This window comes from Bactrocera neohumeralis, unplaced genomic scaffold, assembly GCF_024586455.1.
Source record: "Bactrocera neohumeralis isolate Rockhampton unplaced genomic scaffold, APGP_CSIRO_Bneo_wtdbg2-racon-allhic-juicebox.fasta_v2 cluster11, whole genome shotgun sequence".
NCBI classification, from domain to species: Eukaryota; Metazoa; Arthropoda; class Insecta; order Diptera; family Tephritidae; genus Bactrocera; species Bactrocera neohumeralis.
The window spans coordinates 19,062,172-19,083,897 of record NW_026089624.1 but is presented as its reverse complement, the minus strand read 5'-3'; the positions used below and the strand labels follow the sequence as shown (position 1 = coordinate 19,083,897).

Here is a 21,726-nt window from a genome sequence, read left to right as displayed (position 1 = left end):
AACTTTTTTTTCATAAGTCTGCACCTAGGGCGGGGGGCTGCTCTTTTTTTTCCTGGGCCATTAAAAATGAAAATGTTAATTTTTGCACCACAATTCTGTTGTTAAGAAAAACAAAATTGTGTTTTTTTTTAAATTAATTTTTCATTTACTCATTCTACAATAACTAAATTAATTAAAAAAATCTTTAAAGTTACATTTATTATGTATTTTTATTTTAATAAGCTTTTGATTATTACATATTGAACTAACATATTTCAAGCGCGTTGGCATACCTCACCTTTGACTTGCTCTAGACCAAAAAGTAATGAAGTTATGAGGCTGAAATTTCAGTGAATTGTTACTCATATATCTGTTAATATACTGTGAAAATTTCATCCAAATTGGATGACACGTCAAAAACCATTCTTTGCCGCGGTTACTATTGGACTGTCTCACTGTGCATCGTTGGTCAAAATTGTTGGTAGAATGGATCATAATTCCTATTTAAACATCCTAAGACTCACAATGGAGCAATTCTTATTTAAATCAAAGTGTGTAAATTGGAATGCATGCATAGAGTGATCCAAAAAACGCAGTTAAGGCAATAAAAGATGGGTTATCTACCGAAACTCTTGATGAATTAGAATGGCCAGCGAAAAGTCACAATCTTAACTCGTTAAAGAAACTTTGGAAGGATGTAAAAGTTAAAATCGGGCAAAATATAATTTAAAAAATTGGATGACTTTTGGAATAAATTTACTGAAGCGTGGTATTTCATTCCATGGAACAGATAACAGAAACTGATGGAGAGCTTACCTCACTGATGTCAAGCTGTCTTCAAAAATCGGGGCCATACAATAAAGTATTAACGTGGTAGTGAGTAATATAGTAAAGTTTATACTCTTGCAACCAGTTGTTACAGAGTATTATAGTTTTGATAACCTAACGGTTGGACGTATCACCTAAAACAATGCGAGATAGATATAGGGCTATGTATATATAAATGATCAGAATGACGAGAAAAGTTGAAATCCGTTTGACTGTCCGTTGAGATATCGCCATTGACCGAAAACATATAAAGTGTCATAAATTAAGATATAAACCTGTAAATTGATATAGAGGATCGCAGTAGAAAGAGGCACCTGTGAGCAAAAATTTTTAAAAAATGGGTGTGGCCCCGCCCTCTAACAAGGGCGTAAACCACTTAAGCTACAACAACCACATTTGTTGAGTGCAAATCATATAAAAACTTCTACTGACAGTTTGAAAATATGTAGATGAAATCGGAGGATAACCCCGCTCACTCCTCATATAACGGTACTGTTTAAAACTACTAAAAGCGCGATAAATCAATAATTACGCCAGAAGCATTAAATTTTACTACCGATATGGTATGAAAAAGCATTATGGGAGCCGGCATGAAAATTAGACGATGGGTTTGGCACCGCCCACTTTTAGGTGAAATCCCATAGTTTAGGAGCCGACTAATCGATTTCGACAAAATTTAGTTCGTGACATTCTTCTTATATTCTTATGTCACACTATGAAAATAAACGAAATCGGACAACAATCACGCCTACTTCCCATATTGAACAATTTTAAATTCCACTTGATTCGTTCAGTTTCCAGTACACAAATCAAGAAGCAGCTAATATAACAGGATAAAACTTTACAAGAATAATGCTTTTAGAGTGTGCCACCCTATGACCAAAAATTGCTTAAGTCCAATAAAAACTGTTGAAGTCATTAGGTACCGAATATTTAGACCCCGGTACCTTTACTTGACTTTTGATCAAAAATGTTAGTCAAGGCGTTATATATATAACTGAAATTAAGGGATAATCCCTATTTTATAATGGTATATCTGAATGTCAAAAATGGGTTGAAGCGGACCAATACTTCCCTTAGCCTCCATATAATTAATATAAAGATTTTCGAACTTTCGGGTGACTTTGTGCCGCATATATCGGCCAACATGTGAGTTATCTCAATGAAAACCAGAGAGCATGTTTAACTCATAACAGTGTATCTTTGTGTCTAAAATAGATAAATTTGAGCGAAAACTTGGCCTAGTCCCTATATAACAAATATCAGGATTTTCGAACATCCCTGGTTTTGATTGTTGCAAGTTGCGTATAAAATGCTCGGTTGCACCCAAGCTTAGGTTTTGTTATTTATATATAGGTCGGAGTTAAGTTTCGTAAGGAATTTGAACACAGCATCAACTTTTGTTACAAACTGAAATCAAAATGTTGGAGAAAATATTGCTTGTCTGAGGCATTGCCGAATGTATGTAAGTAGGTAGTCGTATGTATGTCAAGTGATATTTGAATTCCTTCTGAAGTATACCACTTTTCGTATAACACACTTATATGTAAGCACCCAATCCGTATACACTCTTACATACATGTATGTTTTTACATACAAATATGGCAAAAAATAACGTTTGCACATCCTAGCTATTGAGTAGTTGTTCAACAACTTTTTTGCCAGTATATCGGCACGGCGATTAATTCGAACTGACAATAAACGTCGCTTCACTACGCAATCATGTTGTATGCGTGACATTGTCCACAACACTGACACTGAGTTGCAATGACAGTACGACACACGTGACTATTGCGAAGACAAATCGGCATTCACATATAAAGTATCCCCCGGATAATTACACTTAAAAAATGCACAATTTTTGGTTCAATTAACCAGGAAATCAATTAACCGCGAAACTCGTTTCATTCAACAATTCATTTATTTACAGGACTCCCGCTTAATTGGGAACCTAATTAATTTAAAAATATCATATGTGCACTTTATATATTTATCATTACAACATTCACATGTGTATAAACTAACTATACTAAACTATTTGAACCTCCTCGCTTACAATTTTAGAATGTTATATATTTCCTAATTCACACAAAAACTTCTTCCCTGAATAAAAATTCGTTCTTATATGTATTTTAAAATATCAGGAACTAACGAAGGCTTCGGGGGATCTTCTTTTTCCTTCTATTTAACATAGCATCATTACAATTATGCAGGGAAACGTATTAACCGAGTTTAATAAAGCAGAAAAATTTACACCTACTTTGCTTGCAATATATTTTTGACCGGTTAGGTGTTTCAAATAAGCGCGGAAATCAATTGACCGGGGGTTAATTAAGCGGAGGATACTGTATACTATGTGTGTAAGAATGAATGTAATTCTAAAGTTTTTGTTGAAACATAATTTTTAAAAATAACCAAATTTTATGAAAAAAGGACAGTGGATTACGAAAAAACACAAACATTTTTATAAGACTTTCAGCACATGGATATATCCGCCTCAAAGTATCTGTTTAAATTTGATTTCAGTTGAAAAAATATTGTAAAAAATGAACAATTATTTCATTTATTTATTATTTCACCGTTTATTTTGGAGCATTTTATCGTTAAAATCGATTTACGCCAATAGTTCGCATGTACCCAACACAGCTATGTCCAACGTCAACGTCACACAATTTTGCGCATGTAACGGGGTTTTCAATAGGGAAGCTACAAAAATGGACCGATTGGGGCACCAGACGCCACCATATTTTTTCCCGCTCTTGTGACATTTCTCTTCAGTAAGGTTTACCATTTCATCATGGAAAGTTATACGATCCAACAATAAGATGAAATTTTTAAAATTTACTGCCGAAATTCGGAGTCAGTGGCTTCAACACTTGAGTGTCTAGTGGACAAATTTTAATCCACAGGCACAGTAAAAAATGTTCTCGTGCCAGTGAGACAAAGAAGTACCCGTAGTGTCGAAAATATTGCTGCCGCTATCGCATCAATTGAGGAAGACCCAAATCAGTCTTTTACACGTCGTTCTCAAGGGTTGGGCATCTCTGTGACGTCGTTGTATGAAAAGATCTTAGCCTACATCCTTACAAGATCAAACTGGCGCAAGAACTGAAGCCGCATGACCACCAGAATCTTAGTATGTTTGAGAATTTTTCTGAGCAACAATTTGAAAATCATCCGGGTTTTCATCGAAAAATTATCTTTAGCACTTAGGCGCATTTCTGATTGAATGGTTTCGAATGGCAAAATAGTCGATAAGCAAACCAAACGTATTCCGAGTTATTGCATCCTGAAAAAGTTAGGGCGGTTTGTGGGCCGGCGGCGTCATTGGGCTGTACTTCTTCCGTAATGCTCACGACCAGAGCGTTACTGTGAATGGGAATCTTTACCACTCAATGATAACCGAATTTTTTTTCGCTCGAATTGGAAGATATGGATTTGGACAATATGTGGTTCCCACAGGACGGGGCCACAAGCCACCCAGCGAATGACGCAATCGATTTATTGAAAACCAATTTGATGAACATGTTATCTCACGGAATGGGGCAGTCAGTTAGAAGTTTGCCGCCTCGGTCGATTTGATGCCGTTAGACTATTTCCTGTGGAGCCACATCAAGCGTATGGTCCATACCAAAAAGCCAGCGACGATTGATAAGCTTCGTACAAATATCGATAAGAAATCGCATTCGCATCGGCCAATTTATGCTTGAAAACCTTCGAAAATTGGTTTCAGCGACTGGACTTCTGCAAGCGTACCCATGGTGGCCATGCAAAATAAATCGAGTTGTATACATAAAGGCATCGAATGTACTTTCACTTTCGTAGCGCTCTTATTGAAAAACGCGTTAGTGGTTCGATCAACAATAATATGTGTCGAGTTTTGTGAAGATATCTTGTCAAAAAATTAGATCAGTCAGTTTGGATGACAGCTATATGTCAGAGTTGTCCAATATTACCGATTCCGACAAATGAGCAGTTTCTTGTTGAGAAAAGGACCTCTACAAAATTTCAGATCCTTATCTCAAAAACTGAAGGAGTAGTTCGCCTACGTACAGATGAGCATGGCTAAATCAACTCAGCTCATCACTCTGATCATTTATACAGGTACATACTTTAAGGCACTCCGACGTTTCCTAAACATACCCTATTTAGGGTAAAAACAAGCTAACTAAAATCGATTTTTTATTCATTGTTAAACGTACTGTAGCACAGCTGAACGATTGTGCACATGTGTAAGCAGGGAAGCTACTTAGTTAAAGGTGTTTACGTAGATAACTTAATGTGTGTTCAAAAAGTATCGCGAATTTTGTGTTTTTTCAAAAATTATTTATTTGTTCATGAATATCTATTTTGCCCCCTTCAAAGTAATCCCCATGAGATATTATACACTTGTGCCAACGGTTTTTCCAATCTTCGAAGCACTTCAAAAAATCATTTTTTTTATCTTCTTCAGCTCCTCCTTCGATGCCGTCTTTATCTCGTCAAGAGAAGCGTAACGTCGTCCTTTAGGGAACAAGAAAAAGTCACAGGGGCCAGATCTGGGGAATACGGTGGCTGCGGCATCATTAGTGTGTTGTTTTTGGCCAAAAAGTCGCGCACAAGCAACGATGGGTGAGCAGGGGCGTTATCGTGGTGCAAAAGCCAATTTTTGTTCTTCCACAAATCCGGGCGTTTCTGGCGGATTGCTTCCCGCAAATTGCGCATAACTTGCCAATCGATATGTTTAGGTCCTCAGCAACTTCTCTAACAGTGATTCGACGATTGGCCAATACCATTTTCTCCACTTCATTAATTTTTTCTTCTGTTGTTGAAGTGCTCGGGCGTCCGGCACGCTCTTCGTCGTTCACATCTTCTCGGTCTTCTGAGAACATTTTGTACCACCGATAAACGTTGCTTCGGTCCAAGGTAGCTTCTCCGTATGCCACAGTCAACATTCGGAATGCATCCGCGCACTTAAATTCGGTTTTCACACAAAATTTGATACAGGTTCTTTGATCCATTTTTTTGAATAGGTAAAAATCGAAGACGATCCAAAACACGTGCAAGCAAAGCAGCTGTCAACAATTAAATGAACATTCAAAATGGCCGAGCTTGTCGGCATAAGACACATGAGACATGAGTACCAACATAACGCCACAAAAAATTCGAAATTCGAATATACGTAACCCGCGAAAATTCAAAATTCGCGATACTTTTTCAACACACTATAGTATGTATATGTATATGAGTTTTCGTGTGAGAGATGTCCATATAACTGTGCGATACTATTTCTTTTAGTGTTATATCATATTATTAATTTATGAAATTTAAATAATATCAGTTAATACCTTCTCTAGGGGTACTGATTCGAATATTTGTTGGACAAGTAAGTAAATTGAATACTACGTCAGATAAATCAACAAATCCAATCAGTTTGCTTATTATACGGTCTAATTTTGCACGCTACATTAATATGTATGTACGTGTGTACTGTAAAATGTAATTCTATACAAATAAAAATGTATTTTAACCCATATGTGCATTTTTTATTGAACTTAGACATATTTAACTTAACGAAAAGAAACGCAGGTGCGCTTACCTTTTTTCAGCATTAAGTCATCGCTTATTGGGCATCTGTTGACTTGCGCTGACGATAAGCTCCCATTACTGCCATTTCCGCCGTTTCCATTTGCCGTTTTACCGCCGCCATGAGGACTGAGCGGTTGAACACCTGTTGCAAAGACTGAAGCCAAAGTTTTGGAGGGTGATAAAATAGCAGCACTACCGACGCTATTCGGGCCACTGGACACAGCTCCACTGGAAAGTCCACTGCTTAATGGCGGTGAGTACCATGAGGTGGAGTAGTGGCGTGGTGGCCAACACTGATTAACCACAGCGTGTTGAGGATGGTGATGTGTGAGCGCTAATGTATTTGCGGTGTGCGATTGAGTCGGTAGGGTTGTTGTTGAAACATGCATATGAGAAAGAGACTGCGAATGCGTGTTTGGTTGAACCGGATGATGATCAAGATGAATTTGCGGTTGTATCTGCTGTGTATGATGGAGGTTATGTGGGGGTGCTGGGACCGATGCTTCCATCTGTGCTGAAGTGACTGTAGATGGATGCAATGAGCCGATCCCTCCAAGTTGATGATGGTCATTTAGTAGGCGAAGCTTGTCATACATAGCATTTGTGGTAGCCCCACTAACAACAGAGTTCCTATTCGCAGAGGCATCGCCTTCGCCGCCATCATTTACACTGCTCCCCACGCTGCCATCAGAATTTAGAGGTGTGTTCGTGGTCCGCAATTGCATATCCACAACGCTGCTTCCGCTAGAACCGCCCATAGAGCCGCTGCCGGTCGTGCTGCCAATTGGATTGGTTGCTTTCGGGTTGCTATTAGTACTGGCAACGCTGCCCCCATTACAGTTACTGCCATTTGTCAAAGGCGAGCTATGTTGTTGTTCCTTTTGAGCGGCCAGATTGCGCAGTACTCGATTTATAGAGGAAACCTAAACAATTTGCCGAAATCAATGGTATATTCATATAAATAGTTGAAGAATGCACATAAAGCTAAAATTAATATATATATACATACGATAACTTACAAAGATCAATATTCAAAATATGTCGGAGGGGAATACCAATCAGCCCCAGAAAGAAATTCTGGATTCGCTACTGATACAGATGTACCATTGATACATACATAAGTAAATGCGTGGCTTCATAAAATCGGAAAGTAAAAATTTTAACATAAATGCAATGCAGTTTTTTTCAATTGTTTGAACGCATTGCACCAACAACCTGGGGATTTTTATGGCATATATAGAAATTTTCTGATGTCCTAAATTTATGCTGTAAAATTCTTGTCAATGAAAAATTCTAAGATGCTTAGAAGTTTACATTATTCCCATCCTTGCCCGTATGTGCACATGTATAACCTTACTACCATACAAACATACAAACTTTTACGAATTTGTGTATGTAAGTAAGTTTGATTGTTTTAGATCCGCGCTAGGCTAGAACCGATATAAGGGAAGCAGAAGTTAAAAGAGCCCTGATTGCTTGTTTAGCTGCCGCCTGCCGCTTGTAGTCCAACTGACTACGGCAGCAGCTGTCGCACAATTTTGTCTAGATGCTTTTTACTCTATGTCAATTCATTTACTTTTGTTTTTTGGTGCAATTGTTGTTTTTTCGTTGCTCTTGTCATTGCCTTTTTCTTTGTTGTTGTTTTTTTCACTTTAATATGCTGCAATATCTGTTGTTGACAGCGCGGCAGAAACAGCAGAATTGACTGTGATTTAAAAGGCAGTACAAGGCAGGCGCTTTGAGTCGGAAGGGGGAAGTTCAACTAACTGGAAAAATTAGGCAAAAATATCCTTTCACGAAAAAACAAGGGGTGCGAATGCAGTGCCAGTATTAGTAAAATTTGAAAGGCGAAAATGTCGAAGAACCCATTTTTTAACACTGAAATGTTTCTTTTGCTTAAATAAAAATTATAAGAGAAAATGTTAAAGGTATGAAATACAGTTGAAAAGGCCATTAAAAAAGTTGCAGCATTAGACTTTATTATGTCAACAAAGTGAGCGTTTTGGAATTAATGGATTACCATTTATTATACCCTGAACAAGATATTTTAACATTTCCACAATAACAGGCAAAAGGAAACGTCGAACTTATATATAACTTAGAGTGCATATTTTTTGGTTAATAATATGTAGTAACTCGAAAAGTGGATAAAATCAGGTCAATGCTACCCCCTGGCTTTATATCATATGTATTTGTCCATAGGTAAAATAACGCAGGTCTGAAGTGATTTTGTTGCCGTATAAGATCGATTTTGGATTTATTTGTGCTCACAATTCATAACATTTTCCTTGATCTTGTAGGATTTGATCTCTTTTGTTAAATCTTTATTTTCATTTTACATTACAAAAATCAGAAAACATGAGACAGAATAACAAATATATAATGAATTCTGTTTAGGGATGCATCAAAATAAACAAAGAGGCAAATGCCGAAAAGATATGTTATATTCAATTATACACGTTTTATGAACTTTTTCTTTATAACTGGCAATCTATTTTTAGCTAAACAATTGTGCATTGTACTAAGCGTTTTGAACCCAGGATAGTTATTTTAACATACTGCGGGAATCAAGCAAATCGGATTTAGATGTTTTAGCTCTGTTTTGAACGAAATCTAAAGTTAAAAACTTTAGTGGTTGGTTTAGAATGTACCAATTGTTTTGCAAAGTTGTGTAAATCACTCCTTTCATATTATTATTTTTACAGCTATTATTTATTAGAAAATTTTGAAGATTTTTATTATAAAAACTTAGCGGTTATGTGTAATTTTTTACATAAGCATTGGAATTTTTGCCAATACTCGTAGTCTATATACTTATGTATACTCACGCAAAAGAGTGTAATAGTTATGTTCTCCTAATGATTTTCTGTTACACTTAAAAGTTCTCGGGACAGATATAGGATTATACGAGTTTGTCCGGAAAGTAATAGGACTAAGTGGATTAAAAACAAATTATTGAACCAATCGTTACAATTCTTTAAAAACTTTCAAATTTGCATATGTTCACAAGAAAGGCGGTGGGAGCCGGGGCGTTGTCCTGGTGCAACTTCCAATCGGCTGCGATGACTTGTCGGACCCGATTGATCCTTCGTTGGAGTCTCTTGAGGACTTCCACGTAAAACTTGGCGTTAACGGTTTGTCCTAGAGGAACAAATTCATGGTGGACGATGCCTTTAATGTCAAGACAATGAGCATCGTTTTCACTTTGTATTTGCTCATTCTTCCCTTTTTTGGGCGAGAAGACGCTTGCGTGTACCACTCGGAAGATTGCCTCTTTGTCTCGGGATTATACTTAAAGATCCATGACTCGTCAGCTGTGATTAAGTTATTCAAAAATTGGGGGTGACTTTCACAAATGCTCAAATTTTCTTGGCATACTTTCTCATGCCGCAATTTCTGGTCGTCAGTGAGCACTTTTGGGACCTTCTTCGCGCACACCTTGCGCATGTTCAAATGCTCCGTCACGAACCACAGATTTTGATAAATTTAACATCTGGGCAATTAAACGAATACTTAGTCGACGGTCTAAGTTGTCGGTGACGTCATCCTGGCCTCCAAAAAGGCCTGGTGCCACCGAAACACACCACTTCTTGCTAAAACAATATCTGGGTAAGATCATATCAAACGTTTCTGTCACAGATTTACCGAGTTTCACACAGAAGTTAATCGCGTACCTCTGCTCTAACGAACGCAGCATTTTCGGCTTCCACCACTCACAGAAACACGTCGAGCAAACATTTTTGTCCTGACTTTTCAAGTACTCGGAGACAACTGACCAGCCGCTCGTTCGTTAGCTAGAAACGCCCTCTACCGAATCCAGTTGCTGCGCGCACGGTCTGAAGTACAGTCGCGGCGAAAGAAAATTAGTCCTATTACTTTCCGGACAAACCGTTCAGTATGACGAGTCGAGTTGAATTCCAAGTTACTGCTAGCCCAACTTTCCGTCTGTTCGTGTAATCGATAACTTGAGTAAAAATTGGAATGTCGCTTGTTCACAGACGCCCTAGGAAGATGTGTATTGCAAATAAGCGGAATCGGATTATTTTCAGCGTTTGAAAAACTACGCTACTCTCGTAGCATTTCATTTTACTCTTGCTACCGCTCTCACTTTGTCGGGAGCCGCAGCATAGCCTTAGCATAACAATGTAAAGTATGTGCTCTACTCTGCTCCGAGTTTTGTTAGGTAAAAACTATAGCTGGAGCGGGAGCAAAAAATTAAGTTCTGCGCTATGCTCTGGCGTAGCGGTAGCAAAAAATTGGGAGCGGTAGCACAGCGGAGCAAATGAAAATTTTCATGTGCTACAGCTCCCGAATGTGTTTGTTGTTTTTTTCTTTTTTTGCTATTTTCTGGCATAATATTTGAATTAATTGAATAATTCAAACAAAACAATGTTATGCAAATCATTTTGGCACTTGTTGCGTCAAGTGCCTTTATAAATCTAAAATCAAATATTTTAAAAAATATATTAATAAAGTGAATTAGATAATAATTGAATAAATTATAAATTTTTTTTTATTATGTAAAAATTTACCAATTTTATATTACCAAAAACATCATCTATTCCAAATGTATTACAATACTCAATTACTATGAATTTTCGAAATTAATTTTAACTATGTACATATACTTTCCCCTTTTTATATACATTAAGGTGTTTTTTTTTAACTATTAATTTTTTTCAGTCCCGTCACGAAATTTCCTTGGAAATACCCCAAAAAAAAACTCCCTGAAAATTTTAGCCCTAAATATTTACATTAAGAACTGGACCGAGGCATGTAAAAATTTTCCATAGAAAATACACTACAATCCTGATTTTTATCTTTAAATTCCTACAAATCAGAGGTATTTTATGGCATTTTTATATGTGCGGAAGAAATGGCGGGAATTCCGGCAATTGTTTTATTGAAGGAAACATGAATGACGGGAATTCCCGCAATTTACGCGAATGTGTTAATCCATTGCACTGTGTATTTGCAGTTCTATTCTACCATTCCCAATATTTAGTAATTTTATAATTTTTTAGGAAGAATCAGTTTGAAATTGTACGCATATACATACTTCAATGTATATTGCAAAGAATCGAAAAGATTTCTGTATATCTAAAATTATAATAAACCTTTTTATCAACACTCCAATTATTCCGTATTATCTTAACGTTAGATATCGCGTTTGGTTTGTTATGAATGCATTTGCGTCCTTGACCAATAATCTAGCAAAGTATCCGCAGTGCCTTGACGATGAAAATTCCAGTGCCATTTTTTGTTGTGATATTAAATATATCGGACGGGCTCGTCTTAAAAAAAACTACCTGGTTAAGAAGCAAAATCAGTATAACCCATATACTAAGCATGTTTGGAAATGAAAATTTTTACTTATTTCTTTCTATTTTTGAATTACTAAAATTTTCAAATGATTCTTACATAAATTTTGAACAAATGCTTATGATTTGAAATATAATTTTTGTATTTATAAGCTGTATTAAATTTTAGCATAAAGAGATAAAATGTATTCTATGTCCTTACCCTGCTTTTAAACTACGTCCCCACCAATTTTAAGCCAAATCGGTTCAGCCATTCTTGAGTTATAAACGACTTTCTTTTATATACCAACTTGTACCATACTTGTAAATGCCAGAAAATTGCAAAAAAGAAAAAAAAAACAACAAACACATTCGGGAGCTGTAGCACATGAAAATTTTGATTTGCTCTGCTGTGCTACCGCTCCCAATTTTTTGCTACCGCTACGCCAGAGCATAGCGCAGAATTTAATTTTTTGCTCCCGCTCCAGCTATAGTTTTTTACCTAACAAAACTCGGAGCAGAGTAGAGCACATACTTTACATTTTTATGCTAAGGCTATGCTGCGGCTCCCGACAAAGTGAAAGCGGTAGCGATAGCATAGCAATAATTTTAGAAATTTTGCTGCTACGGAGTAGTAAATGAGAACCCTGATTATTTTCACGCCCATTTCATGCCGTTCAGTGAAAACATAAAAAATGTAAATAAGATACAAATAATGATAAATGTTTGGTACAGTAAGTATCAGTAGAGAAAGCAAGTGCGGTTAAAAATTTTGATATGTCAAATCCCACAAACCAATATAGCTACATTAACCAAACTTGCTGACCACCTCTTCGTACAGCGTGAAAAGTTTTGAAATCGGATCCCCAAATACATGAATGTTGTTTTCAAAAATACTCAAAAGGCAATAACTCACTAAATAAAAACGTAAACAGAAATAAATTTTGCATGGTATATGATGCAGAAGCACGTCATAGAAGACGATGCTAAATTGAACAATTGGCACCGTTCACCTTTTGGTTTTAACCAAATTTGGTGCATAACATTGTCCCAACTGTTTATATTACTTTGTGCAAACGACCTATATATCACAATTTCAAATTCCTTCTAATAGAAAGCCATTTAAGACATCGAAATAAATTTGTGCATAAATGGTATAATATCTCATGATACCATCTCTAATAATTGTCGAAACCGGACCATAAGTTTTCAATCGTTTATATTGGTTAATATATGAGTTATATTAATAAAAATCGCTGAGCGTCATATACATACGTATGGCAGAAATATTATTAGTTCAGCCTCTTTGTTTGCATTTAAATTACATATGTACACATTTGAGTCTAGATTCCTAGATTTTAAGATAAATATCTCGGACATGAAGTAAAGTGTAATAATGAAACTAAGTGAGTCTAAGACCAATAATATACGAATTATGATTGTCATCCAACACAAACTAAACGATCAGAATCAAGTGCTTGTATGAAAAACTTTTTTATTTGTCATATTCTTAAAGCAACGAATTTTTGAAGAACTTGTTTAGATTGGATCACTATAGCATAGAGCTGTCATATAAGCTAATGGAATCAAATGCTTGAATGGAAAACTTTTTGATTTGATATATTTACCAAATCTGACATAAACGACATCTCACAGTTAATTTGCATTCAACGCTACATATTTTTTATATAACTGGTAGTTATTTTTGAATGTTCCATATAGCGAGGTCATGTTTTTTTTGTTATTATACTTGTAATTTATTTAATCATTTTTCGGATATTTGGTATTTTTTACTTTCTCTTTTACAATACTTTAGACAGTATTATTTTGCGACATTTAGCAAATTTCTTTTGCTAAAAAGCTTGGGCTTTATTTTATTATGTCACCAATTTTATTCAGCCCTTTCTGTTTGATTTTAGTTGACATTTGATTATTGCTATTTGTTATAGCATTTGCATTGTAATCAAATTCAGTTATTGTATTGAACTTTTTGTGGGTACATCATTTACGTTATTGTTTACTAAGTGAACGGAGAAATCGTTTAGCGTAGTAGAAGTGCTGTTAGCGCGTGTTTGGCAGTTGGGAGTTAAAAATGTGCGGTCATGTGACAGGATGGCAGGATGCCAGTATTCTCTTTGGTTTAGTATGCACTACCTTACATCTTTTGTAGGGGTGTCTATTCATGTGGAAAAATCACTATAGAAATGTCGCAAACGGAGATATGGTGAAAAATTCATAAATAATTATCATACAAAATTTCGAGGGACTTTGTATTTGAACCAACATGTAGTTTTCAAAATAAATTAAACTAATGTACATTTTCTGTTAATGCAAATATGATCATGTATCTATACAAGTTTTGCAACTTAAAAATGTAATAAGAGATAAAAATGTATAAGAAAACAAGAAAATCGTTAACTTTTCGTTATCTCGACAACTGAAGGGCTCGTTCGCGTATATATGCACATACAGACAGACGGAAAGACGGAAATTATAAACTGAAAAATGAACGTATGAACGTGTTTAAAATTTGTACTTGTATAATGCTGATAAATTTGTTATAAAAAGTTTAATTTAATTTTTATACGCTTTAATTCGAATCGAAATGAATACTATTAAAATAAAATGCCCTGAAATGAACAATGAGTTTGGATAAACAACAGGTATTTGTTAATTATTGTTAATTATTTGTTACGACAAAAGTCGTATCATAATATGATATTGATATATTGATTTTGCTCCTATTGTCGTTAAAATAATATTCCAATTGATTTTTGTTAATAATTTGTCTAAGACTCTTAACAGCCGTTATGTACTTACACATTTGTACATATATAAACAGAATATGTGGAAGAAAATACTAAGTAAAGGAGGGCTTGTTAGTTTCGTCACAGTGTCCCTAAGGTTTTAAAACCAATGCAAACCGATCAGTCTTTAAGCCAAAAGGTATCAATAATGCTCGTATATTTTCCTTTGTATATATCTATAGATTTACAATCCGTCAAACACTTTGCATCCTAAATTATTCACCCCTAAATTAAATATTAAATAAAAAATGTCATTCCGTCACGCTTGTCACGACGACAATGAGGTTTTCACACTCTCTTAACCAAAATTGATGCCCTTACTTCCAATTGGCCTCAACACTCACTCTGAGAAGCTGTGCGTACGTCGATTTGCTGGCTGGAATAAATCAAGCGTGTTTCAACCATTGAAGCGTTTAAGCAACAGAGCGAGAAGTAAATAATAAGGAAAGTTGAATAGAGCAAATAAGAAATGCTAAATATGTGCTTAAATGATTGCGACAGTAAGGGTGGATAGAGGTGTCAACAATTGGGAGAAAAAAGAAATTAAGGACAATGGGGGTCGTACAACTAAATGAAAGTTGGTGACAACACGAGCAAATCTTAAAAATGAAGTTAACATAGCAGATAGCATTAATACTGTAGAAATTCGGTACTTCGAGATTACGTGCTCGTATGTGTGTACATGCTTTGTGGTTTTTTCTAGTGTCTACATACACTTGGATAAATTTTTGGCTCATCTGCGGTTAGGGTGAAAAACTGTAAACGGACGGTTTAGGGGGCAAGTAGTATAATAAACATTTGAATAAAATACAAACTTTCTAAACATTTTACATTTTATAAAAATTAGATAAAATTATATTATATGCAGGTGTATATTTTCAGTTTGTTGAATAACTTACACTAGGTATATTTTCGTTAGTGCAAATGCATTCCTGCAATAACCGGTCACGTATCTCCCACGCAAAAATGCTAGGACATTCGCGTTTGTAAAGTGAAATCTTACTCACAACCTCTGCGGTGGCCACTCGTGGCTTAGAACCACCAATAGCTCGTGGTCGTATGCTTCCAGTTTCATAATATCTGAAAGAAATTCATCAAGAAAAGAAAATTGTATTAAATGGCTTTTTATGTAGATATAACGTTTGATTCACTTTAGCTTTTAACTAATTTGACTATTACTACTAACCTGCCCAAAATCTTACTGACGCAGCCATTAGAAACTTGTAATATGCGGGATATATCACAAGGTCGTGCTCCTGAGTGGGCCAACTCAACGATTTTTTGACGAGTAGAATCAGGTAATGGGCGTCCTCCCACGAATACGCCTCCTAATTGATTTACACCGCTATGACCTGCTAAGACAAGAAAAGTCGTTATAACAATTAATGATTCTCAACTTCATAATTAATTACAATACATTCAAATAATATCTAAACAAGTAAGGAAGGCTAAGTTCGGGTGAAATTGAACCAATCAATATAAAGTTTGAAATTATTTTATTAGGTATAAGGGAGCCCAGCGTAGTATTGATCCGATTTTTTTCCATTTTTGACCAGATTGACCAATATATTAGACATAAAGTCAACCGAGGGGGGTACTGGGGTATAGTCATGCTTCTAAGTAAGCATGACCCGGGAATCGTGAGCAACCCTTGTGTCAGATGTAAAAGATCTCACTTATGACTATGATTTAAGGACATGTACCTGGAATATTCAGTCCCTTAATTGGGAAAGTTCCGCTGCCAAGCTGGTTGATGTCCTCGTAAAAGTAAAGGCTGACATCACTGCCGTTCAAGAAATGCGATGGACGAGTATTCGTGGTGGGAGAAAGACTCAGTAGTCTAGTCTTGGCTTCCACTCCGGTGGATGAACGTCTAGCCGCAATCCGAATCAGAGAAAAATTTGTCCACAACACTAATTCAAGTCGCGACAGCAGAGAAGAACATGACTAAAGATGCCTTTATGAGCGGCTGGAGCACGCTCCCCGTCACGAAGTAAAAATTGTGTTTGCCGATTTTAAGGCCAGTGTGAGTACAGAAGGCTTCTTTGAAACAGTTGAAAAATCCTGCCTCCATAAAAAAGCTCAGCAAATGGGATGAGGCTGATTGGCTTTGCAGGGGCTCTGAAATACGATTGTTTGAAAATACTAGATTCCAAGACAATAAACTTCATCACACTACATGGCTATCTCCAGATCGATCATACCGTAATAGATGGACGCCATGTTTCCAGTGTCCTTGACTCTGTACGCTCCCAAGACCTAACATCGACTCGGACCGCTACCTGTTTGTAGCGAAGATAGGCACCCCATTAACAGGGAAGGTACGACATAGAGGAACTATAATCACAACAGACAGCCGTAATGGTTTTCTGTTCCACTTGCACTCCTGCTCTCTAAATCTTGGTATAAGGGAACTGTAGAATGGCATTTCAAGCTCCCTACATATAACTGCTAGAGAAACCACTGGTTCTTGGAAAGGTCGAAAGAACAGGTGGTTCGATGAGGAACACTTCTCCAGCCTGCTGAATAGCAGTGAAAGTATAACGCCAGAAGAAGTCGAACCCGATTCCCCAATCGATGAGGATGGAGCAGATGTTCCATTGCTCGACCATGAAGAAGTTCGAATAGCAATTACCCGTCTGAGGAACAACAAAGTGGCGGGGGCAGATGGATTGCCGGCCGAGCTATTCAAACACGGCGGCGGAGAACTGATAAGGAGCATATATAATCTCCAAGCCATTCGATACCAAACGAGGTTTCAGACAAGGCAACTCCTTTTTGGGTGACTTCTTCAACCAACTTCTGGAAAAAAATAATTCGAGCTACAGAACTAAACAGAGAAGGTACAATCTTCTATAAGAGTGTACAGCTGCTGGCGTATGCTGATGATGTTGATACGTATATCATTGGCCTTAACAACCGCGCCGTTAGTTCTGCTTTCTCGAGAATGGATAAGGCAGCGAAGCGAATGGGCGCGGTAGTAAACGAGGGCAAGACGAAATATCTCCTGTCATCAAACAAACAGTCGTCGCACTAGCGACTAGGCACCCACTTCATTGTTGACAGTCATATCTTCGAAGTTTTAGACAATTTCGTCTATCTTGAAAACAGCATCAACACCAACAACAAAGTCAGCCTCGAAATCCAACGCAGAATATCTCTTGCCAACAGGTGCTACTTTGAACTGAGTAGGCAATTGAGAAGTAAAGTCCTATTTCGACGAACAAAAACCAAACTATATAAGTCACTCAGTATTCCCGTCCTGCTATATGGTGCAGAGGCGTGGACGATGACTACATCTGATGAGCCGATGTTACGAGTTTTAGAGAGGAAAGTTCTGCGAAAGATTTATGGTTCTTTGCGCGTCGGCGCCGGCGATTATCGCATTCGATGGAACGATGAGATATACGATGACATTGACATAGTTCAGCGAAATAAAAGACAGCGGCTACGCTGGCTGGGTCATGTCGTGCGAATGAACGAAAACACTCCAGTTCCAGTATTCAACGCAGTACTCGCCGGGGGAAGCAAAGAGAAGAGGAAGACCTTGGAAGGACCTGACCTCGCCTGGAATCTCCAATCGGCACCACAATCCGAAAAAAAGAGACGACTGGCGCGTTGACTCGACTATAACCGCGTAAGCAGCTTCTACAAAAGAAGAGGAAGAAAGATGCTTGTGGGGTTTTAGAAACAATTTGTGAAATTTTCTTCTATTACAACTTTAGACATAAGTATACGTATAAATATCTACACATTCTGTAGCACTAACTTTTGCGTTGCGAAAATATTTGAAATAATTCTAAACAATCCTATTTAGACGATCACTTATCCTTTTTGTTGAAAATATCATTCTTTTCATTTCTATTATTGTCTCATCACACTTTGTCTTTCACATTTAAATTGCTGTTAAATTTTTATCCTCTAATGAAATTTAGTTCCCCTTGAGAACTTAAACACAAAGAAAGAACCATTTTAGTATGTTTCTTATATTAATGTGATAGAAAAAGCGTCGGATCCTCAATATGTCATGATTAAAATCATGATCTGAAAAAATGCAAAGTATTTTTTTGTGTTTTTATGGCTTTTATACTAATACTCTAGCAATGACGGGGAACACTATTAACGTTTGAATTTGTTTTCTAACTCCTATCAGCCGAATATGCTTTTTGCATAATAGCAACTGGTAATCTTTACACATTGATTTGCTACGCGATGTTAGAGGTCAAATTATTTTTTGCAAACTAATTAACCAAAATTCAAAATTTAGTAAATCAAATCAAATAAATGGCTGTAACTACTCTTCTTAAAAAGATTGTCGTACTTTGTCTTAAAATTTAGTACAGCCAAGATTAAACTTTAAGAATATAAAATAGAATATTGTAAAAAACAACGGTAATCATGTGTCAATTTTTTCCGGTGTTATTAAATAAGAAACTTAAATAAAAATACATAGTGACCCCTTAGAATTAAATTTGGGCTAATGTTTAAAGAGAAACATTCGAGAGGGTGAGAGGTGGAAACAAATTAAAAGGGTTTTGCTCGGTTGATTGGACTTTATATGCTGTATACTGAATCAGTTTTTATTGAAGGTATCTTTTTGAAGCTTTCATCATGCTTCATGTTTGAAAGAAATCAATACGATTAATTTAGTTAGAAATTTATGCTTGAAATACGCTCTACTTTGTTGCCACTTCAATAGGTACCCACAACGATTGTTGTCAAACTACATTTAGCGCAAATAATAGGATACACTGTTCACTTATTTTTTTTAGTTTCATAAATATCGCGACTAATGAATTTTTGTTTGTATGTCAAAGACCAATCCGTTTCTTTAAATGACTACGAAAAGGATAAAAGGATAGGTGATTAGAAAATTTATAAGGGTTTTGCGGTTTACAGATTTTAGAATAAAGATGTTATATGTACTTAAATATTTTGTACTACGTGTACATAATATATAATTAATATTAAATATCGAAATCCATAGATATATCTTTCAAATTCAAGGTTGGTTCTGAACTTAGAGAATCGAGAAACTTTTCAAAATTTTAAAATAAGTATTACTTCAAATACAAGACAGCTGAAGCCGGGACAGTTTTAGTCTTACAAATTTACAACATGTTGATTGAAAAATACTTTTAGGCAGCGTTTGAAAAACTATGCTACAGCATTTCATTTTGCTTTGCTACCGCTCTAACTTTGCCGGGAGCCATACCATAACAATAGGGGTATTCAGACCAGCTTTGTTAATTCGTTAGTCGTTACTCGGTAGTTTTTAACGTGGGTTTTGTTTTTGTAAAATTAACAGATTATCGTTTTACCTTGTAACGAAGTACCAGACTGGCAAGCACGATAGTTTTTTCGCTACTTGGTAACATCACTCAGCTGTTTTGTTTGCGTTGTTGCCTCCAAAGTTAACTTAATTCATTGCGAACAAATGCATTTGCTGCCTACTACAAATTAGTTTTTGACAAATTTTTCAAAAGTAAGTATTTAACCCTAGAACCATAATATGCGTAAATTTTACGGCAGTGCTTGTAGCAATTAGTTTTATATCGGGTGATTTTTTAAGAGCTTGATAACTTTTTTAAAAAAAAAAAACGCATAAAATTTGCAAAATCTCATCGGTTCTTTATTTGAAACGTTAGATTGGTTCATGACATTTACTTTTTGAAGATAATTTCATTTAAATGTTGACCGCGGCTGCGTCTTAGGTGGTCCATTCGAAAGTCAATTTTGGGCAACTTTTTCGAGCATTTCGCCGGAATAGCCCGAATTTCTTCGGAAATGTTGTCTTCCAAAGCTGGAATAGTTGCTGGCTTATTTCTGTAGACTTTAGACTTGACGTAGCCCCACCAAAAATAGTCTAAAGGCGTTAAATCGCATGATCTTGGTGGCCAACTTACGGGTCCATTTCTTGAGATGAATTGTTCTCCGAAGTTTTCCCTCAAAATGGCCATAGAATCGCGAGCTGTGTGGCATGTAGCGCCATCTTGTTGAAACCACATGTCAACCAAGTTCAGTTCTTCCATTTTTGGCAACAAAAAGTTTGTTAGATTCAACAAGATGGCGCTACATGCCACACAGCTCGCGATTCTATGGCCATTTTGAGGGAAAACTTCGGAGAACAATTCATCTCAAGAAATGGACCCGTAAGTTGGCCACCAAGATCATGCGATTTAACGCCTTTAGACTATTTTTTGTGGGGCTACGTCAAGTCTAAAGTCTACAGAAATAAGCCAGCAACTATTCCAGCTTTGGAAGACAACATTTCCGAAGAAATTCGGGCTATTCCGGCCGAAATGCTCGAAAAAGTTGCCCAAAATTGGACTTTCCGAATGGACCACCCAAGACGCAGCCGCGGTCAACATTTAAATGAAATTATCTTCAAAAAGTAAATGTCATGAACCAATCTAACGTTTCAAATAAAGAACCGATGAGATTTTGCAAATTTTATGCGTTTTTTTTTTTTTAAAATTTATCAAGCTCTTAAAAAATCACCCGATATATGCAGGAATGAGAAAACCCAGCAAATGTGGTCATTTGAAGGTTTGAGAGCAAGTGCAGCACAAGTCTATGCGTAAAATTTACGCATTGTTGGTAATAAGTGGAATAATTATTCGTAATAAAAGTATACAACTGTTGTGCAAATTTTATGTAGGCTTGTTTTCACTGACGAAATGGCAGCTGGAAAACCGTGTTTTTCAAAACAAAAATTTGATGATGACGATATAGAGGTTATTCTGCATGATGAAGATTTTAGTGATATCAGTGGAGATGGAGAAGAGGAAAATGAAGATTTCGATAGCGATGATAGTTTGGCCGATATGAGCTATTTTCCTGATCCAATTGATGAAGCAGAGCTAGAAAAAGAACTAGAAGTTGTCTGGTCTGAAAAAAGAAAAACAGCAACAGCATTGGAGGGGAATAAGCAGACAAAAATAAAACGTAAAACTTTAACATTGCCAAATTTGGAACAAGAGTTGGATAACCAACTTGCGGAAATTGGGGAAAATAGTCAAATTTTGGGCAAAAACGGTCACATTTGGAATAATTTTCCAATAAAACGTGAATACGGTAAATGCGCAGCACGAAATATTATATACATTCGGCCAGGTAATAAAATAATAATGAGAGAAGTACACTTTCGTACATCTACACTAAATATTTACAGGACCATCGGGTAACGCCAAAGAAGCCATGGAACCAAGCGATGCATTTAAACTGTTTATTAGTGACGAGAT

General features: G+C 36.4%; 1 protein-coding gene across 8 annotated transcripts in view; it reads right to left on the bottom strand.

Annotated features, from left to right (window-relative positions):
• The window catches only part of LOC126766108 (paired box protein Pax-6), a 164,824-nt gene that overhangs the window by 57,470 nt on the left and 85,628 nt on the right, over positions 1-21,726 (bottom strand). For 6 of the 8 annotated variants that reach the window (XM_050483927.1, XM_050483932.1, XM_050483928.1 and 3 more), the window contains 3 exons: positions 15,669-15,837; positions 15,382-15,562; positions 6,386-7,298 (listed from right to left, as the gene is read on the bottom strand). In XM_050483927.1, the coding sequence (XP_050339884.1) occupies positions 6,386-7,298; positions 15,382-15,562; positions 15,669-15,837 (1,263 nt within the window). The remainder of the gene's footprint in view (positions 1-6,385; positions 7,299-15,381; positions 15,563-15,668; positions 15,838-21,726) is intronic. The other 2 variants (XM_050483931.1, XM_050483935.1) reach the window with 1 other exon arrangement.